The sequence below is a fragment of the Bison bison genome, unplaced genomic scaffold (assembly GCF_000754665.1).
Source record: "Bison bison bison isolate TAMUID 2011002044 unplaced genomic scaffold, Bison_UMD1.0 scf7180017864244, whole genome shotgun sequence".
In the NCBI taxonomy this organism is placed as follows: domain Eukaryota; kingdom Metazoa; phylum Chordata; class Mammalia; order Artiodactyla; family Bovidae; genus Bison; species Bison bison.
This window is the reverse complement of record NW_011494816.1, coordinates 1,548,924-1,567,577: the sequence shown is the minus strand read 5'-3', so window position 1 is coordinate 1,567,577 and position 18,654 is coordinate 1,548,924. Positions and strand designations below refer to the sequence as shown.

Here is an 18,654-nt window from a genome sequence, read left to right as displayed (position 1 = left end):
ATGCAGATGACACCACCTTTATGGCAGAAAGTGAAGAGGAACTAAAAGCCTCTTGATGAAGGTGAAAGAGGAGAGTGAAAAAGTTGGCTTCAAGCTCAACATTCAGAAAATGAAGATCATGGCATCCGGTCCCATTACTTCACGGGAAATAGATGGGTAAACAGTGGAAACAGTGTCAGACTTTATTTTTCTGGGCTTCAAAATCACTGCAGATGATGATTGCAGCCATGAAATTAAAAGACGCTTACTCCTTGGAACAAAAGTTATCACCAAGAAAATAGGGAAAACCACTAGATCATTCAGGTATGACCTAAATCAAATCCCTTAGGATTATACAGTGGAGGTGACAAATAGATTCAAGGGATTAGATTCTGATAGATTGCCTGAAGAACTGTGGACGGAGGTTCGTGACATTGTACTAGAGGCAGGGATAGAGACCATCCCTAAGAAAAAGAAATGCAAAAAGGCAAAATGGTTGTCTGAGGAATTCACATTCAAAATATAGCATATTCAAAAGCAGAGACATTACTTTGTCCACAAAGGTCCGTCTAGTCAAGGCTATGGTTTTTCCAGTGGTCATGTATGGATGTGAGAGTTGGACTGTGAAAGTTGAGTGCAGAAGAATTGATGCTTTTGAACTGTGGTGTTGGAGAAGACTCTTGAGAGTCCCTTGGACTGCAAAGAGATCCAACCAGTCCATCCTAGAGGAAATCAGTCCTGAATATTCATTGGAGGGACTGATGCTGAAGCTGAAACTCCAGTACTTTGGCCACCTGATGCGAAGAGCTGACTCATCTGAAAAGACCCTGATGCTGGGAAAGATTGAAGGCAGGAGGAGAAGAGGATGAGAGAAGATGAGATGGCTGGATGGCATCACTGGCTCGATGGACATGAGTTTGAGTAAGCTCCGGCAGTTGGTGGTGGACAGGGAAGCCTGGCGTGCTGCAGTCCATGGGGTCACAAAGAGTCGATGCGACTGAACTGAAGTGAAAGTTGCTCAGATGTGTCCGACTCTTTGCGACCTCATGGCAGTCCTTGGAATATCCAGTCCTTGGAATTCTCCAGGTCAGAATACCAGAGTCCATAGCCTTTCCCTTCTCCAAGGAATCTTTCCAACCCAGGAATCAAACCCAGGTCTCCTGCGTTGCAGACAGATTCTTTACCAGCTGAACCACAAGAGAAGCCCAAGGATATTGGAGTGGGTAGCCTATCCCATTTCCAGCGGAGTTTCCTGACCCAGGAATCAACCCGGGTCTCCTGCATTGCAGGTGGATTCTTTACCAACTGAGCTATCAGGGAAGCCTCATCTACTTAATAAGCTCATTGCAAAGTTTGAATGAGTCAATATATGTAAAGTGCTTGGAGCAGTACCTGGTTAGTACTAAGTACTATGTAAGGGTTTGTTGTTACCAGCTCCTTTATGAAATCTTTTGTTCCCGTGACCTAGTAAAGAGTCTCCTCTGTTATAAGGTGTTTCCTCGCCACCCTCTGTCCCCCAACCCTCTGTCCCTCAAATACAGAGCCAATATAACAACTCCCTTCTCTAAGCTATCCCTTTTCTTAACATGCCCCATTAGTGCACTTGTTGTACTTGTGCTATGTAAAAGGTGTTTTTCTTTTTTAATTGGAGGATAATTACTTTACAGTATTGTGATGGAAACGTGTTCCTTTCCATGCGTGTGTCCTGGTATACTGTCTGCATCTGGAAAGACTATCTTAATGTTTTTGTGGCCCCAGAAGCTGTCATGGGACTTGGCATATAGAAGGCCATAGTGCATTTTTCTGAATGACCAAATGAGCTAAAACTTTAAACGCCTGGACTTGGCATATGAAACCCTTTCTCTTCTGTTCTGTCTGAGGTGCCATCTCACCTTATCTCTTATAGCTCCCCTTTAACAGGAATGCATTCCAGCCACGCCTCACTTCTTGCTCTTCTTTTTCTAAGTTCCTCTCTTTCATGTCTCCAGGGCTTTGACTTGATGCTGATCCCCTTTCCTGCATCTTTTGCAGAGTGAATTGCTACTCATTTGTCAACCCACTCAAGTGAATCTTAGATTATAAACTTCATAAATACAAGGACCTTGGATGTTTTATTTACCTCTCTACCCTTGGACCTAAGACAGTGTTCGGCACATATTAAGTGGTTAGTAAATACTTGTTAAAAAAGTGAATGCTGAAATGCTTTCTGGGGAGTTAATCTTTCCCTCTTTGATGTTCTCTTAGCACTTGGTTCAAATATCTGTTTTAGCACTTACCTTATGGATTGCAATTGCCTGATTACCTGTAGTTTCCCCAGTCTATCATGAACTATTAGGACTGGGACTGCAGTATCATACTGTGTTCTGATTCTGCTCTAAGGCCTAACACAGGGTCGGCCACATTGTATGTAAAGATTTATTGAGTAAACAATAATCATTATTATTTGGGGATGTTCTTGCTGGGTCTGGACAGTAGGCTCCTCCACAAATGCTACTGTGAAACAGCTTTATACTCAGTTCTATGCTAGGTACTCTAAAGAACATAAGAAAAATTTAAGATAAAAGTATAAGCCTTGATGGGACTTCTTCTTAGGACAGCATAAGAAATTAATAAGTAATGATACAAAATCGTATATGATCCATTACAAAATTGTTGTTTAGACAATAAGGATCAAGAGTTAAGAGAGGAGAGAGCTCAGTGTCTGTTTTAGGGGTTAGAGTACCTTAAATAGATGGAAAGATTTGGCTAGGTAGAGGGAAGTTAGTGACATCTAGCCATTCAATAAGTTGTACCTCCTATTCCCTTTCCTTTAGGCATGCGCGCATGGTTACTTTCCTGTGTGCACAGTACAAATTAAAAACAAGTTAAATTTGAATTCTAGAGAGTTAGCTAGATCCACGTTTTTCCAAGTGACTTCCCACACACCACCATTACGTTTTAATGCTAAGAATTTGCTGAATGTTCAAGCCTCAATTTCCTTATCAGTAACATCAGAAATAGTATCTCACCTTCAGGGTTGTTATGAGGGCTAAATAAATAAATGCATGTTAAAAGGGCTAAGCATTGTGCCTGGCACAAAATAAAAACTAATAAGTAGTTCTCTCTTTTCTTATATGGAAAAAAAAGAGGCTTGTGTAGTAAGCCTAGGGCTGAGAATGATGGTGGTGATGGTGCTGATAATAGTAATGATTACGGCTTACATTTATTGAGCCTATTCCTATGGGCCAGGCATTGTGCTAAGTGCTTTACACATAATAACTCTAAATTCTAATAATAGCACTGTGAAATGGATGCTTTTATCATTTATATTTTACAGATGAAAAAAATCTAAGGCACAGAGAGATAAAGTAGCTTGTCCAAAGTCATGAAGCTCTCAGTGGTAGAGCTGGGATTTGAACTAGACAATCTGGTTCCACAGTCTGCCTCCTATAGGGAGAACTAAAAAAAATTGGAGGTTTCTGAATGCCAGCAAAGGAGGTATAAAAATCTTGGGATATTAGGACCATTGTACTTCTGTTATCAGCATATTAGAAGTAATTTTGCCATAGCCTTATCACAGTCAATGAAAGTGCTACTCAATAGAGCTCATGTGGTGTACATTTGAATAGTAAAGGTTAATTTGGTTAATCTCTTCTTACTCCCTAAGGGAAAGTGATTTTTTCTGTTGGTTGCAATAGGAGATTTTTTAAATTGAAAGAGTCTGAAATATGCCTGTTATTTTAGGTTCTGCACTTAAGAATGCTCTGTAAGCCTTCACTCCTGTTATAGGATTGACTAGCCAATATTGTCCCTGCCCCCACCAGTGGAATGATGCCCATGTTATTGCTCATGAGCGAAGCATTTTCCCTCATTGGTTTTATCAAACCTTGTATTTCAGCCATCCACAACTATAGGACCAAATGTAGGACCAAATGGGATTTTGGAAGCACCTTTTCTTTCTGGCAGTAACCATTCCACTACTCATAGTAGCTTTCCCATTGATATTTCATGTCCACTTCCCTTTTTTTCCTCTAAATATTTCAGATAAGAACTTGCAGTATCTATTTTGGGGCTCATATTTGGACAGAAATAGAGAAACATTCTTTGTAAGTATGTGGAATTCTTCTCTGAAACTAATTGCTATATTTCTCTATTTTTGGTCTAATATTTCAGATCTGAAGACCACTATACTTAGTCCTTGAGGGTAGAAATAACTGTTCAGTTACATCTGCTGATCCCCTGGAAAAGGAAATGGCAACCCACTCCAGTACTCTTGCCTAGAAAATTCCACGGATGGAGGAGCCTGGTGGGCTACAGTCCATGGGGTCACAAAGAGTTAGACACGACTAAGCAACTTCACTTCTTCTTCTTATATCTACTGTGCATTGGGGATAGAGAAATAAGAAATTGTTCTGGCCCTCAACTTGTTCATAGTCTAGTGGAGAAGACAGCCTTGCAGATAACTATTTGCAGAAAGCACGTATGCAGTAATTGATGTCTTTGCAGATTCCACGGGAGTTTGGTTAAATGTGGTTGGAGAGAGGCAAGAAAGTCTTTGTATAGTAGTTGATTCTTTAATGTCTTTAAGAATAAACATGTTTATCATGTGATTCAGGCAAAGAAAGAGCATCCCAGGCAGAGGATGTCAAATACTGTGATTTGTTTAGGCAGTTTCAAATTGTTTGATGTATGTTGAGCCAATGGTGAGGCTGAAAAGGGTGTCAAGAGCCAGGTCATGTAAGGCCTTTTATGCCATGCTAAAGAGCTTAAACGTCTCTAGTTCCATATGTTGAAATAATCTGATGTGGAACCCCCAACCTCATTCCAGCCATGTAGAAATGCTCAATAAAAAATATCCAATACAGGAATTACCCTGGCATGCCGTACAGCAATTAAGACTCTATTGCAGGGGCCCGGGTTTGATCCCTGGTTAGGAACTAAGATCACACATGCCACATTGTGCGACCAAAAAAAAACCACCAGCAAAAAGTCTCCAGAACGGACCTGAGATTGAAAAGAAAAAAGAGAAACCCTCAGGTGCCGGGAAGAGAGAGGAAATCCAAATACAGAGCTATAAGTGGGAGCTGAAGGCAAACCTTAGAGATATTTCAGGTTTGGTTCCAGACCACTGCAACAAAGCGGATTTTTTTGGTTTCCCAGTTAATATGAAAGTTATGTTTGAACTATACTGTATAATCTGTTAAGTGTACAATGGCGTTATGTTTAAAAACATGTACATACCTTAATTTAAAAATATTTTATTGCTAAAAAATGCTAACCATCATCTGAGCCTTCAGTGAGTTGGAATCTTTTTGCTGGGTCTTGCCTTTTGGAGGGTCTTGCCTAGATATTGATGGCTGCTAACTGATGAGGGTGGTGGTTGCTAAAGGTTAGGGCGCCTGCGGCAGTTTCTTAAAACACTGAAGTTTGCCATATCAATTCACCCTTCCTTTCATGAATGATTCTCTATAGTGTGCAATGCTGTTTGATAGCATTTTACTCACAGTAGAACTTTCAGAATTGAAGTCAATCCTACCAGACTCTGCTGCTGCTTTATCAGCTAAGTTTATGTGATATTCTACATCCTTCCTTGTCGTTTCAACAGACTTCACAGCATCTTCACCAGGAGTAGATTCCATCTCAAGAAACCTTTGCTTATCCATAAGAAGTAACTCCTTATCTATTGAAGTTTAATCATGGGATTGCAGCAATTCAGTCATATCCTCAACTCCACTCATAATTCTAGTTCTCTTGCACTTTCCACCACATTGGCAGTTACTTCTTTCACTGAAGTTTAGAACTCCTCAAAGTCATTCATGAAGTTTGGAATCAACTTTTTCCAAACTCCAGTTAATGTTGATATTTTGACTTAATCTCATGAATCATGAATATTCTTAACTGCATCTGGAATGGTGAACTCTTTCCAGAAGATTTTCAATTTACTTTGCACCAGAAAAATCACTATGTATGGTAGCTATAGCCTTATGAAATGTATCTCTAATGTATTTCTCCATGTGTGTATCCTAGAAATATATTTCTAGGACTTGAAAGTCAAAATTACTCCTTGCAACAGAATGGATGTTGTGTTCGTAGGCATGAAAACAACATTAGTTTCATTGTACATCTCTGTAAGAGCTCTTGAGTGAACAGGTTCATTAGTCAATGAGTAGTGATATTTTGAAAGGAATCTTTTTTTCTGAGTAATAGGTCTTGACAGTGGGCCTAAACTATTGAGTAAATCATGTTGTAAACAAGTGTGCTGTCATCTAGGCTTTGTTACATTTATAGAGCCCAGGAAGAGTAATTTGCATAATTAAGGGCCCAAGGATTTTCAAAATGACAAGTGAGCATTGGCTTCTACTTTAAGTCGCCAGCTACATTAGTCCTAACAAGAGAGTCAGCCAGTCCTTTGAATCTTTGAAGTTAGGCATTGACTTCTCCTCTCTAGCTATGCAAGTTCCAGATGTCATCTTCTTCCAGTATGAGACTGTTCTATCTACATTGAAAATCTGTTGTGTAGTGTTCATTAATTGTCTTAGATCCTCTGGATAGCTTGCTACAGTTTCTGCCTTAGCACTTGCTGCTTTACTTTGCACTTGTATGTTATGGAAACAACTTCTTCCCCTAAACCTCATCAACCAACCTCTGCTAGCTTCAAACTTTTCTTCTGCAGTTGCCTCACCTTCATAGACTTGAAGAGCATTAGGGCCTTGCTCCAGATTAGGCTTTGGCTTATAGGAATGTTGTAGTTAGTTTGATCTATGCAGACCACTAAAATGTTATCATATCAGCATTAAGTCTGTTCTGCTTTCTTATCATTTGTGTGTTCACTGGAGTAGCACTTTTAATTTCCATCAGGAACTTTTCCTTTGCATTTATGACTTGGTTAACTATTTGATGCAGAACACCTAGCTTTTGGCCTGTCTTGGTTTTCAACATATTTTCCTCACTAAGCTTAATCATTTCTAGCTTTTGACTTTAAGTGAGAGTCAAGCTACTCTTCCTTTCACTTTAACACTTAGAGGCCATTTTAGTGCTGTTAATTAATCTAATTTCAGTGTTTCTGGGTCTCAGGGAATCAGGAAGCCCAAGGAGCAGACAGAAATGGGGAAATGACTCGTTGGTGGAGCACTCAAAATATTTATCAGCTAAGTTTGCTGTCTTACATGGGCATGGTTTATGGCACCCCCCAAAACAATTAAAATAGTAACATCAAAGATCATTGATCACAGGTCATAATAAATATAATAATAATGGAGAAAGTTTGAAACGTTGCAGGAATTATCAAAATATGACAGACACGAAGTAAGCATTTGTTGGAAAAAATAGCATCTGTAGGCTTGCTCAATGCAGGGTTGCCACAAACCTTCAATTTGTTAAAAAAAAAAAAAAAAAGCAATATCTGCAAAGTGCAGTAAAGTGAAGTGCAGTAATACAAGGTACGCTTCTATATAGTTTTATGGAAACCAGGTACAGAGTTTGGGGGCTGGGATTTTAGGGCCAGTATGAGGATAGCAGATAAGGACCTGGAAGTCAACATAGGGCTACCGTATTTTTGAAAAATGAACTAGAAAAATTCCATCCACCAGTCTAAGGAATCAGCATGAAGATTGTATCATGTCAGGGTTTGGGTTCAAAAAAAGTTGACCCCATAATAAACTAGAACCTCACGATTATTACTGTGTGTGTATGTGTATTTAACTTCATACTGTCTACAAAGCTGAAAAATTAACATAAAAACTGGTCCAGAACCAGGGAAATCCAAGGGCCTTGACAAAGGCAAAGGTGAGATTTCCATGTTAAGATACTTCTAAGCCTAGAGTACATAGGATTCCCATGGAAAACATTAAAAGTGTACTCATGGTCAAAACTTACAAAACTTACAGTAAAATAAATCACCAGGAGGGAGAATGAGCAGGTAGATTTAAGTAATAGAATTTCTACTCCAGGAAACATAGGTAGCAGTCTAAAAGAGATCTTAAATGTGTTAAAAATATTCACAGAGATAAAGAAAGGAATAGAAATGGTAAGGATAGGATAGTATGAAAAAAATGGGCAGATTTAGAGAGAAAAAAAACAGAATTTGTCCAATGAAAAAGCATATTTGTTGACAAGTACATTGGACAGATTAAAAGTAAAGTCATAGCTATGGAGAGAAATACTGAATTGAAAGCTGAAAAAAAAAGTATTAATCACTCAGTCATGTCTGACTCTGCGACCCCATGGACTGTAGCCCGCCAAACTCCCCTGTCCATGAAATTCTCCAGGCAAGAATACTGGAGTAGCCATTCTCTTTTCCAGGGGATCTTCTCAACCCAGGGATTGAACCTGGGTCTCCTGCATTGCAGGTAGATTCTTTACCATCTAAGCTACCAAGGAAGCCCAAATTGAAAGCTAGACCTGAGGAAATCACTAGAATGCATCCCACAGAAATAGAAATATGGCAGAAAAGTTAAGAGACTTGAAGGACAGGCAAAGAGACCACATATATTTCTAACAGGAGTTTTCCATAATGTAGAGACTTGGTATAGATTTCATTGAGTATCTTAAAAATTGTGGGGACAAACACTAAAATGATAGAAATAGAATGTATAACTTCCAAGACATGAGAGGAAAAATAAGATTAAGGAAAACTCGGTCTGTTAAATAAAAGATAAGAAAGGAAGAAAAAAGGCAAAGAGAAAGTATGTCCAGTATATCAGGAATGATGATAAATGCAAATGGATTAAACATGCCTATTAAAAAATAGAAATTTTCAGATTGGATGGGGAAGGAGGAGCAAAATAAAGCAGCCATAAGTTACTAAAGCATGACCCAGAAAAGTTGAAAGTGAAGGATAGAAGACATACGAATATATAATAGGCAGGAGTTCACTAAAGCAGTGTTTATAATAGGAAAAATATGAGGGGGAGAAAATGCTAAATATGCATTAGGGGAATAGATTTTAATACGCTGAGACATTGTATATAAAAATAATGGAATAATATTCAATACTATCAAAATGGATCAACTGGGTTTATACACATCAGTATGGGTGAGTCAAACTATATTGAGTGAGAAGTGCAAGTTGCATAATATATTTATATCTACTTCCTACTGAAAATATCCCTTGCTGCTGCTAAGTCGCTTCAGTTGTGTCCGACTCTGTGCGACCCCATAGACAGCAGCCCACCAGTCTCCACCATCCATGGGATTCTCCAGGCAAGAACACTGGAGTGGGTTGCCATTTCTTTCTGCAATGAATGAAAGTGAAAAGTGAAAGTGAAGTCGCTTAGTCATGTCTGACTCTTTAGCGACCCCATAGACTCCTACCAGGCTCCTCTGTCCATGGCATTCTCCAGGCAAGAGTACTGGAGTGGGTCTTCAGTATTTTGCCTTCTCCGAAAATATGCCTTACCTAGCTTCATTCATTTGTCTTTCATGCCATTTAACACCAATGTTATTTTATATTGTAACAGGTCATAGAAAAGTCCTCTGTCTCAATTTTGGTTAGGGTTCCTAAGGACTGAAAACAAAGTGTGTGTGTGTGCATGCCAAGTCGCTTCAGTCGTGTCTGACTCTGCGACCCCATGGAATGTAGTCTGCCGAGCTCCTATGTCCACGGGATTCTCCAGGCAAGAATACTGGAGTGGATTGCCATGCCCTCCTCCAGGGGATCTTCCCCACCCAGGGATCGAACCCATGTCTCTTAGGTCTCCTGCACTAGCAGATGGGTTCTTTACTACTAGCGTCACCTGGGAAGCCTTGAGAACAAAGCATTAGGTATAAAGTGGTGTTCCCAAAAGTTATTCTAAACCATCTGTGCAGAACTTGTGAAGGCAGGATGTGAAGACCGGTTTTGGAATCCTGAACCTATCACCTATCTTAGGTAATAAGGAAAGTTGAAGGTAAAAAAAGAAAGGAATGAAAATTCCTTTGGATAAAATGGGATGGCTGTGGTATTTTCTTTTGGAGAACTTGACCTCAGTTTCTGGCGTTGGTAGACAGAGACCAGACCTGTGCCTGGGAAAGTCTAAAACCAGAAGGTTTTTACTGGTGCCACTGAAAGGGAAGTGGTTGCATTTGGAAGGCTGTTATGCTCAGAGTTTTTCAGGGCAAAGATGCGGGCATAGCAGAGATAATACTGGTTAACCTGGAGTTGAATTAAAGGGGCTTGGTTCACAAGGATCCTTGGAAGGGTAATGGGACCCCTTCAGAGAATGTATGAAGCTGGTTGCCAGAAGCTGGAGACTGAGGGTAGACCTGTATGTGGCTGGCTGGAAGAGACCTTGCCAGTGCTGTGGGAATACCACAGGTGAGAGCTCAACCCTGGGAGCCGCCATGGGACCACAGAAACAGCTCACGAGAGAGAGTCAGCTTTTGACTGTCTGCCAAGTCTAGAGAGTACTGAAACCTGGTGAGCACAGCATTGCAACCAAAAGTAAGGCTTTTGTGTCTGTTACTGTTCCTCCTTTTCCCAGTTTCAAACCTGGAAGGATCAGAGACTAAAGCAAACAAGCAGCTGGGGAAGGAGGAGAAGCAAAGACGGGGAAATAGAGAAGTCCCCAGACATCCCCTTCTCCCAGCACAGGCAGCTAGGTTAGACCCTGCCCAGGGCGGTAAATGAAGACTTTTTGGGGTTTCTTTTTATTGAACTATCACAGGCATGTAGAAAAGTAGACAAATCATGAGTGTACATCTTAAAGATTTTCACAGAACACATTTGTGTCACCAGTATCCAGATCAAGAAACAGGACATGAACCAGAAGCCCCTGTGCCCCTTCCCAGACCCTAACCGGCCCACCACCCCAAGGTATAATGATACAAAACAAGAAACAAAACTTTTTTGTTATTATAAAAGCAACTTTATTTTTTGTCTCCCAGTTTATTTTAAAAAATTATTAGTGAAAATAATTTTAAGTGCAACATAGTACAAAGACATTCCTCATCCCTTTCACCTGGATTCCTTGTTAATATTTTACAGTTAATGGAAAGATTCATGTCAACTTTAAGATGGTAGTTTTTTCTAGATATGGAAGGAAGGGATTAAAGGGTAAAGGGTGTAAGGAGGCTTGAACTATACAGTGTTTTATTGTTTTATGTGAAATGGCAAAACGTAACTCTTTCATTATAAGTGGTCGAGTTACTCTAACTTTTTGTGTTTGAAGTTTTAAAAATTCTTCATACAAGAGAAGGTTTGAGTTTTACCATCTGGGAAGTAGGAAGCTGTTGAAGTGTGCTTTTTATTGTTGAAATAACTATGTCTTTATGACTTCTCTGCTCTCTGTCCTCCCCTATGGATTAAGACACTTAAGTGAGCTATAGGGTTGGTTCACCTCAGCATCGTTTTTCTTTTCTTCTCTTCCTTTTTGCCTCTCAGTGCTAAGTGCCCCGTGGTGTCCAACATGGTAAGATTAAAACTTGCACTTTTCCTAATAGATGTAACTCTCTTCCTGATTTGCAGTAAGCAGGGGCTGCTTTTAAGCAATTACCCATCATTTGGGGCCATCAATATACTGTGCTTTGGTTCAGGTCATAATCAATAATTCATATGTCAGTAGGAGCCCCATTAGCTCAGGTGAAGGCAGATGTCTTTCTAATGAAAATGTTCCATTTTCCAAATGACTTTTCTTTTTCCCAGAGAGTTGTGGTTATAGAAGACATAAAAAGATGGAAAACTATGTTGGAGCTTCCTGATCAAAGCAAAGAGAATCTAGTCGAAGCCTTACGAGAATTAAAGAAGAAAATACCTTCCAGAGAAGTGTTAAAGTCAACAAAGATAGGTATGTTCCTTCTGAATTTTATGAGAAGTACTTCTGTTTTATCTCCTTCCTCCTTCCTCCCTCTCGCAAACATAGTTATCTATCATATCAGTACTTCTCAAACTGTCTGTGGTGAGAGACCATTGTTTAAAAAATTCTCCATTGATTGTAGACTAATACTTTTATAGTATAATAAAATTAACAATTAAATGAAATTAAAATATGCAGAGTGCAAGCCCTATTTCTAAAAAAAATTAGATTCAACAGATGTGGAAGTACTTTGTCAGACTACTATAAAAGTTTCTAAATGCTTACTTCAGTTTCTGTACTTATTGCATGATCTGTGGGTAATGTTTTGAGTGTGCTTGATGCTGGGTGTGCAAAAATGAAGAAGACATGATTGTGACGTCAAGGAATTTAGGGTTTGGTGGAGAAACCAGCAAGTAGACAAGTGTAAGTAGTAAAATAGTTTAGATTAAAAATTAAAATATATGAATAATGTCTGTGGTACCATTCTGATCTGTGCAAGGTGTATGCTGGCACAGAGAACAGAGTAGTCTTACATCTGGGGAATTCAGAAAAAACTCCGTAGAACAGGCAACAGGTCACTTAAATCTTGGCTTTTCTGTCTTAAGTAGAAGTAACTTCCAAAGCATGGTTTGTAAAAGCAAAATGATAGCATCTTACATCACTTATTACAGCATTGGAGTTATCTTAAGAGGTAAGTCAGGAACTACATCGAATTACCGTTCTAGTACAGTACACAACTGTGAATAATATGCGAGGGAGGGCCAACATGTGTTCCTCAAGCTGCTCCCAAGTCCCCAGGGAGTCCAGGGTAGTCATTCACAGCTGCTGTGCTTGCCCTCACCCGTGCAGCCATTGCCTTCTCTGCCTCCCCTTGACCTCTTGTTCATGAGAAGCAGGAGAGAGAGTAGCTTCAGACTGGCGCTAACAGCTGGCAAGAGCTGTGTGAAATCCCCCAGAGGTTCCCCCAAGAGTCTTGAGAGTTGCACCCCTGTAATATAAACCAGAATCTGAGAAAATTAGATGCTTAAAGAACATAAAACCCTATCATTATAGCCAAGGAGATTCTCCCATCTGCTGCTGGATTTTCTCTTTATAGGTTGTGGTCACTAGAGGGCAATAAGACCATTCATATGAGCAGATAAGGTATTTCCACCAGTAGAGGGTACTAGTGGTTAATATTTTATGATGTGTACATGTACATATGTGTATATATATGTTCATATTTAGGCACACCGCAAATACACTTACAATCAGATCTTAAATATCGACATAATAGACTGGAATTATCCTACACTACAGAACAGATGACAGTTTTAAAAATCATTTCTGTTTGTCCTTTGAGTACAGTTGCAAGTATGCTAAGTACAATTACGAGTATGCTTTCAAGAATGGGCGTGTCTGATGTTCAGGAATTTCAATTCAAGGATCATAATGAAACCACAGCAAGGGGGTATGACTTAGGAGGACCTGGAAACCATCCAACATTTGAGTCTTGACCTTATCCCAGGCCTTGCCTAAGGTTGTGTGGAATATAAGGGTTCCTCGGTTCCTTTGTAGTTATGTTAGGTGCTAGCCTGAAGATTCATTTGTATCATTGCCTGAAAATGTTTACATTCTCCCACCTTTAGAGTCCTTCCTGTCCCTGTCCCATGAGATTTCTGTGAGTGCTCTGATGATGAGGAGAAGTTAGATCAAGGAGTACGTGTGTTGAGAGTAGAGAAGATGTTAAAGAATGTGTCATGCAGGACTATGTCATGTGAGCTGTACAGAGAGAGCATGGTGCATTGCAGAGACTAAAAGCAGTCTGGTATATTTGAAATGTAATCAGTTAGAGAGTCTGGATCAGATGGAAAAGACTCTTTGTAAGTCATTTGAAACTGTTTGGTCTTAGGCATGAGTTTGGGTTTATGGCAGGCTGTCCCCCAGGCCTCTCATAGCATCCCATGACAGAGCAAACTGGCCCCAAACCATTGCCTGGCCTCTGTCTGTAGGCTGCAGGCACTGAAGTGGGTTGCACAGTGGGAAAAAAACCAAAAATGTTTAGTCTTAGCATGTGTATTAGTTACCTGTCTCTGTGTAAAAATTACCCCCATGTTTAGCAGCTAAAGTATTTGTTGTCTCACACAGGTTTTCTGAGGGTCAAGAATCTGGGAGCTGTTTATCTGAGTACTTCTGACTCATGGTCTGTTAAGAGGTTACAATCAAGCTGTTGACTGGGGCTGTAGTCATCTGAAAGCTTGAGCAGGGCTTGAAGATCTGCTCCTAATGGGTCACTTACAGGATTGCTTATAGAAGGCCTCAGTTTCTTATCAGCCCTATGCCTGGGCTTATATCTTTATAGGGCTGCTCATGGCATCATGGTTGACTTTCTCCAGAGTAAGTGATCCAAGAGAGAATAACCAAGATGGAAACCACAGTATCTTTTATCATCTTATCTTGGAAGTGACATACCATTGCTTCCATTGTATTCTGTTGATCACACAGACCAACCTGGGTACAGCTTGGGAGACAACTACAGGTGGGTTATGAACACCAAGAGGTGAGGATCACTGGGGCTGTCTTGTAGACTGACTATCACAGCATGTGTTTCTTTAAATTTAACCTAGATATATTTTTCTTCCTGGACCTGCAGATTTATGTTCATTTGTAGAAGTTTTACAGTGGTTATCTCTTCAAAGCACCTCCTTTTCATTGTCTTGGGATTCTACAATTAGAAATAGGTTAGAGCTTTAATTTTCCATTTTCTTTAGCTCATATGTCTCCTTGTCTCTCATAAAATTGTGGGCAATTTCTTCAGAGATATATCTTCCAAGTCACCAATTCTCTTTTCAGTTGACTCTAATTTGCTATCTCACCCATTCATTGAGTTCTTTCTTCCTGAAACCATTTTTTTTTAATTTTTGCAAGCTTTCTTTCTTCCCAAAATCTGTCTCTTTTAAATGTTATTTGTATACACTTGTGATTGTGCCTTTTTATTTCTGCAAACATATAGTGTATAGTTCTTCTGTAGTCTTCTGACTATTCTAATATTTGTTGTCCTTAGGGTTTAACTCTAGTGTTTTTTGTTTCTGTTGACTCTCCTGGTGTTTGTTTGCCTTTCCCTGTGCTTGTTGATTTTTCTTTTTTTTTTGGCTGTGCTATGAGGCTTGTAGGATCTTAGTTCCCCAAGCCAGGGATTGAGCATAGGCCCTCAGCAACAGAAGCACAGAGGCCTAACCATTGAACTGCCAGAGAATTCCTTGTTTGTTGATTTTTAATTGTGAGCTCATTATTTTCTTTCAATATGTGGAATTCTGTGAGGCTAAACTGGAAACATTTCTCTGTAGAGGGGGTTAGCTTCTTTTTTTGTTTGTGCCAGTAGTCAAGAACCACTTCTGACCTGAAATGCTTTAGTGCCCCACTCAAGGATCCTAGCTCAGAATCAGAGTCCCCGCATTAGCTCTCTCATTTCACCACTGACCCAAAGCAGAGTATTTCAGTAGTGCTGCTATTAGTCGGCCCTTAGGATAACCCTATGCCTTTAGCCTCCGCTTATTTTTTTTGAGATGACTTTTATCCAGAATCAAATTGTATTGCAGTAAAAGTGTAGCTTTAGTCCACTATAAAACCTCAGATCCTAAAGATCATAAGTGGTTGTTATCAAAGGATTTTTGAATTCTTATTTGCAGTTTAGAAATACCTGTCTCTGCCATAGGGGAAGAGTGTTTGAGGAAAGCAAACCTGGAGGCAGAAAGCCCAGTTAGGAAGCTACTAAAACATCTAGATGAGAAATTAGGGTGGCCTGGAAGGAGTTGTAATCATGAGGATGGAGAAATGTGGTTGGAATCAAGAGACATAAATGCATTAAAATCCAGTGAACCTAGAAGTTGATTGGATGTTGGGGAATGAAAAGAGTGAAGGCTGAGGCCCAGATTTCTGATGCGGACAAATAGGTGTATGGCAGCACTACTCATTAGGATGGGAAACAGCATGTTTGGAGGTGGGGGGAATGGTAAGTTCAATTTTGGACTCACTGTGTTTGACATATTGTGGGACATCCAAGAGGAAATATCCAACAGAATGTTGGATATATAAGGCTAGAGCTAAGGAGGGACTATAAATATATACTTGAGAGTCACCATCAGCATGTAGTGAGAAAGCAAGGCAATTGCCCGGGAAGAGTATGTAGGAAAAGCAAAGAGCCAAATCCCACATCCTGAAGCACACCAACAGGCAAGAGGCTTGTGGGAGATGGGAAAGGTGTGACTGGGGAAACAGGAGAGAATGTTGCTGTGGAAAGAGAAAGAGTGGTTCTGAGAGGGGATTCGTCAGCACTGTCCATCGTTGTCAAAGGCCAAAGAAACGAATTTTAAAGTGCATGTTGGATTTTGCAAAGTAAGGTCATTCATGATTTTGCTAAGGACAGTTTCAAAGGCATGGTTAAGGGCAGAGGCTTGAGTGAAGAGGAGGTAAGGAAATGAACTGTGAAAATAGACAACTCTTTCAAGAAGTTTGGTATTGAAAGAGAGAGGTGGCAATATCAGAAAGGAATGTGGGATTGAAAAACGTTCTAATTTTAAAAATAGAGAAGCCAACCTGTTGAGCAACAGGTTCGTAGGGAGGCCTTAATCAGGGAGAATGGACCGGACTTTGCAGGAATTGGCTGTGGAAATGAGAATGCCAGGATGCCTCTCATAGCCTCATGTGCTTGCTTTCTGCCTTCACATACACTTAAATCTTTTCCTTTAATTGTCTGTCATCTTTTCCGGATACCTTGTTTCTCTTCTTCTTTATATAGTCAGACTCCTTTCAATATGATTAATAATTGCAACTCCCGTTTCTGGCTCTTCCACTCTCTCGTTCCATGCTGGCTTCACCCACAACCACTGTTCTTCTCTCGGGACACAAGTGATTTCATCCTATCCAAATCCAATAGTCTTGTCTCAGTTCTCATCTTCCCAGAACCATGAATTTGAGACCATTGATTACTCTCTTTTCTGTTAACATAAATGACACTGAACTTGTTGGTAACTCTGTCTATTTTATCAATGTTTATTTCCTTCAAGTCCTTGTCTGAGTTTGTAATTACTTATTTGGTTATTTACTTTGTTGTTTTTATTTACAGTGACTCTATGCCAGCAGGACCATGCTGTGTATTTTATTCACCAGTGTGTTTTAAGCATTAATGTGGCCTATGCTCAGGATATATTCATCAAATGAATGAAAATGACAAAATCAAACAAGGTTTTCTCCATGGTATTTCTAGCTTTCTGTATTCCTATTTCTTGCCTCTCTCTGTTTCTTCCATCTTTGTTCCCTGTCCTCTCAGAGGGGACTGTTCCATAAAGCTCAGAGACCTCAGTCTTTGGCTCTGCTTTAGAGCACTTAGCCAGAGAGGCTGTTCACTTCTTCACTTAACTGAGGCCTTAATTCAGACAACTCCTGGATATGCGTCTCCTGTCCTGATCCATTTCTGAATCTTAGATTTTTAGAATTACTGTTCTAATTTACATTAGTACCATTTCCAATAACATCTTGTTTTCATTTGCTGTATAGAATGGATTGTTTTCTATTGGCTTATTGGCATTCTGCCCTCTTTGTGTGAATTTTTGTGTTGTCTATTGAGATCTTATAATTTTTGTTATCTGTATTTGAACTTTATAAATGTCAATGTCATAAACTTATAAATCCATTTAGCTACCTCAATTTATAAACAAGGAAATTCAGACTCAGACAGATGAAGTGACTTATCCAGGGCCACATAGTGGGTTAGCACCGGAGATGTAATGAGAACCCAGGTCTCTTGGGGCAGTGTTCTTTCTTGGTTAGCAGACTGCCATTGTGCCCTGAATCCCAGCCATATGTGCCTTTATTTTATTGGACTATCTCTATGGGTTCTGCCATCTGCTCAAGCTCACCTCTTTTAAATCAGAATTTAGTGCCTTTTCTCGTGTACGTCATGTGGGAGTTTTCTCCTAGTATTTTCATTTTAGTCAGTGTTTGCTCTGACATAAACTCTCTAGGACCAAATGTCCAATAGGCAGTTAGAGATGGAGAACTGAAACTCAGATGAGAGATATTTAGACTAAAAATCTGTATTTGGAACACATTTGCCTGGAGGCGTTTGCTTAAAATCATTTAAGTGGATGAATTCTTTGAGTAAAAGAAAAGATTAAAGGGCTGAAGGATTGAAATGAGGAGAATATCCGTGGAAGGAAAGTGGGAAGAGGAAGTGGAGCTGCTGAAGAAGTGGATGGAGTGTAATTAGAGGAAGAGAACCAGGGCCATGCAGTGACCTGTGGACTAAGGAGGAGAGTGTTTTAAGAGACAGGGAAAGTGAGTGGCCTCACGGTTCTCAAGTGGTCTGGGAAGTTGAGGGCTAGCTGGGCTAAAGCCTTTGGATCTGCCTCTTAATCGGGCCTCCGTGGCTTGAATACCTTTATTATAAAGGAAACCAGTGGGCAGGGGGTGTCAGTAAATGGCTGGTAAGGCAGTGTAGTTAGGCCTTGCACCCAGCCTACAAGGAGAGCATGCTCTACTTCTGCAATACTGCAGATATAAATAATCTGGGAAAGGTTTTAAGTCAATCATATTGATCTGATTTTCATTTATAATTGATTAACAACAAAAAACCCTATACTTACAAAATGCTTTCCCCACTATGACTTCCCTGGAGGAGGAAATGGCAACCCACTCCAGTATTCTTGCCTGGAGAATCCCATGGACAGAGGAGCCTGGCAGGCTACAGTCCATGGGGTCGCAAAGAGTTGGACACGACTGAGTGACTAACACACTATGACGTCATTTGATCTATATAACAATTCTATAAAGTAAATATTATTATTTTCTCATTTTACAAATGAGAACACTGAGGTTTAGAGAGTTTAATGTAACTTGCCCCAGTTCAGGAAACAAAATAAACTACAAAGCTAAGAGGGACTTAGGC

The 18,654-nt window shown here is 39.9% G+C and overlaps 1 protein-coding gene across 8 annotated transcripts in view; it reads left to right on the top strand.

Moving 5' to 3' along the window:
* The window catches only part of TCEANC2 (transcription elongation factor A (SII) N-terminal and central domain containing 2), a 44,222-nt gene that overhangs the window by 6,355 nt on the left and 19,213 nt on the right, over positions 1 to 18,654 (top strand). For 7 of the 8 annotated variants that reach the window (XR_825869.1, XM_010847138.1, XM_010847135.1 and 4 more), the window contains 2 exons: positions 11,579 to 11,720; positions 14,071 to 14,247. Coding sequence is in view for 7 of the 8 variants with exons in the window: in XM_010847135.1 (XP_010845437.1) it covers positions 11,579 to 11,720; positions 14,071 to 14,247 (319 nt within the window). In the remaining variant the exon portion in view is untranslated. The remainder of the gene's footprint in view (positions 1 to 11,578; positions 11,721 to 14,070; positions 14,248 to 18,654) is intronic. The other variant, XM_010847140.1, reaches the window with a different exon arrangement.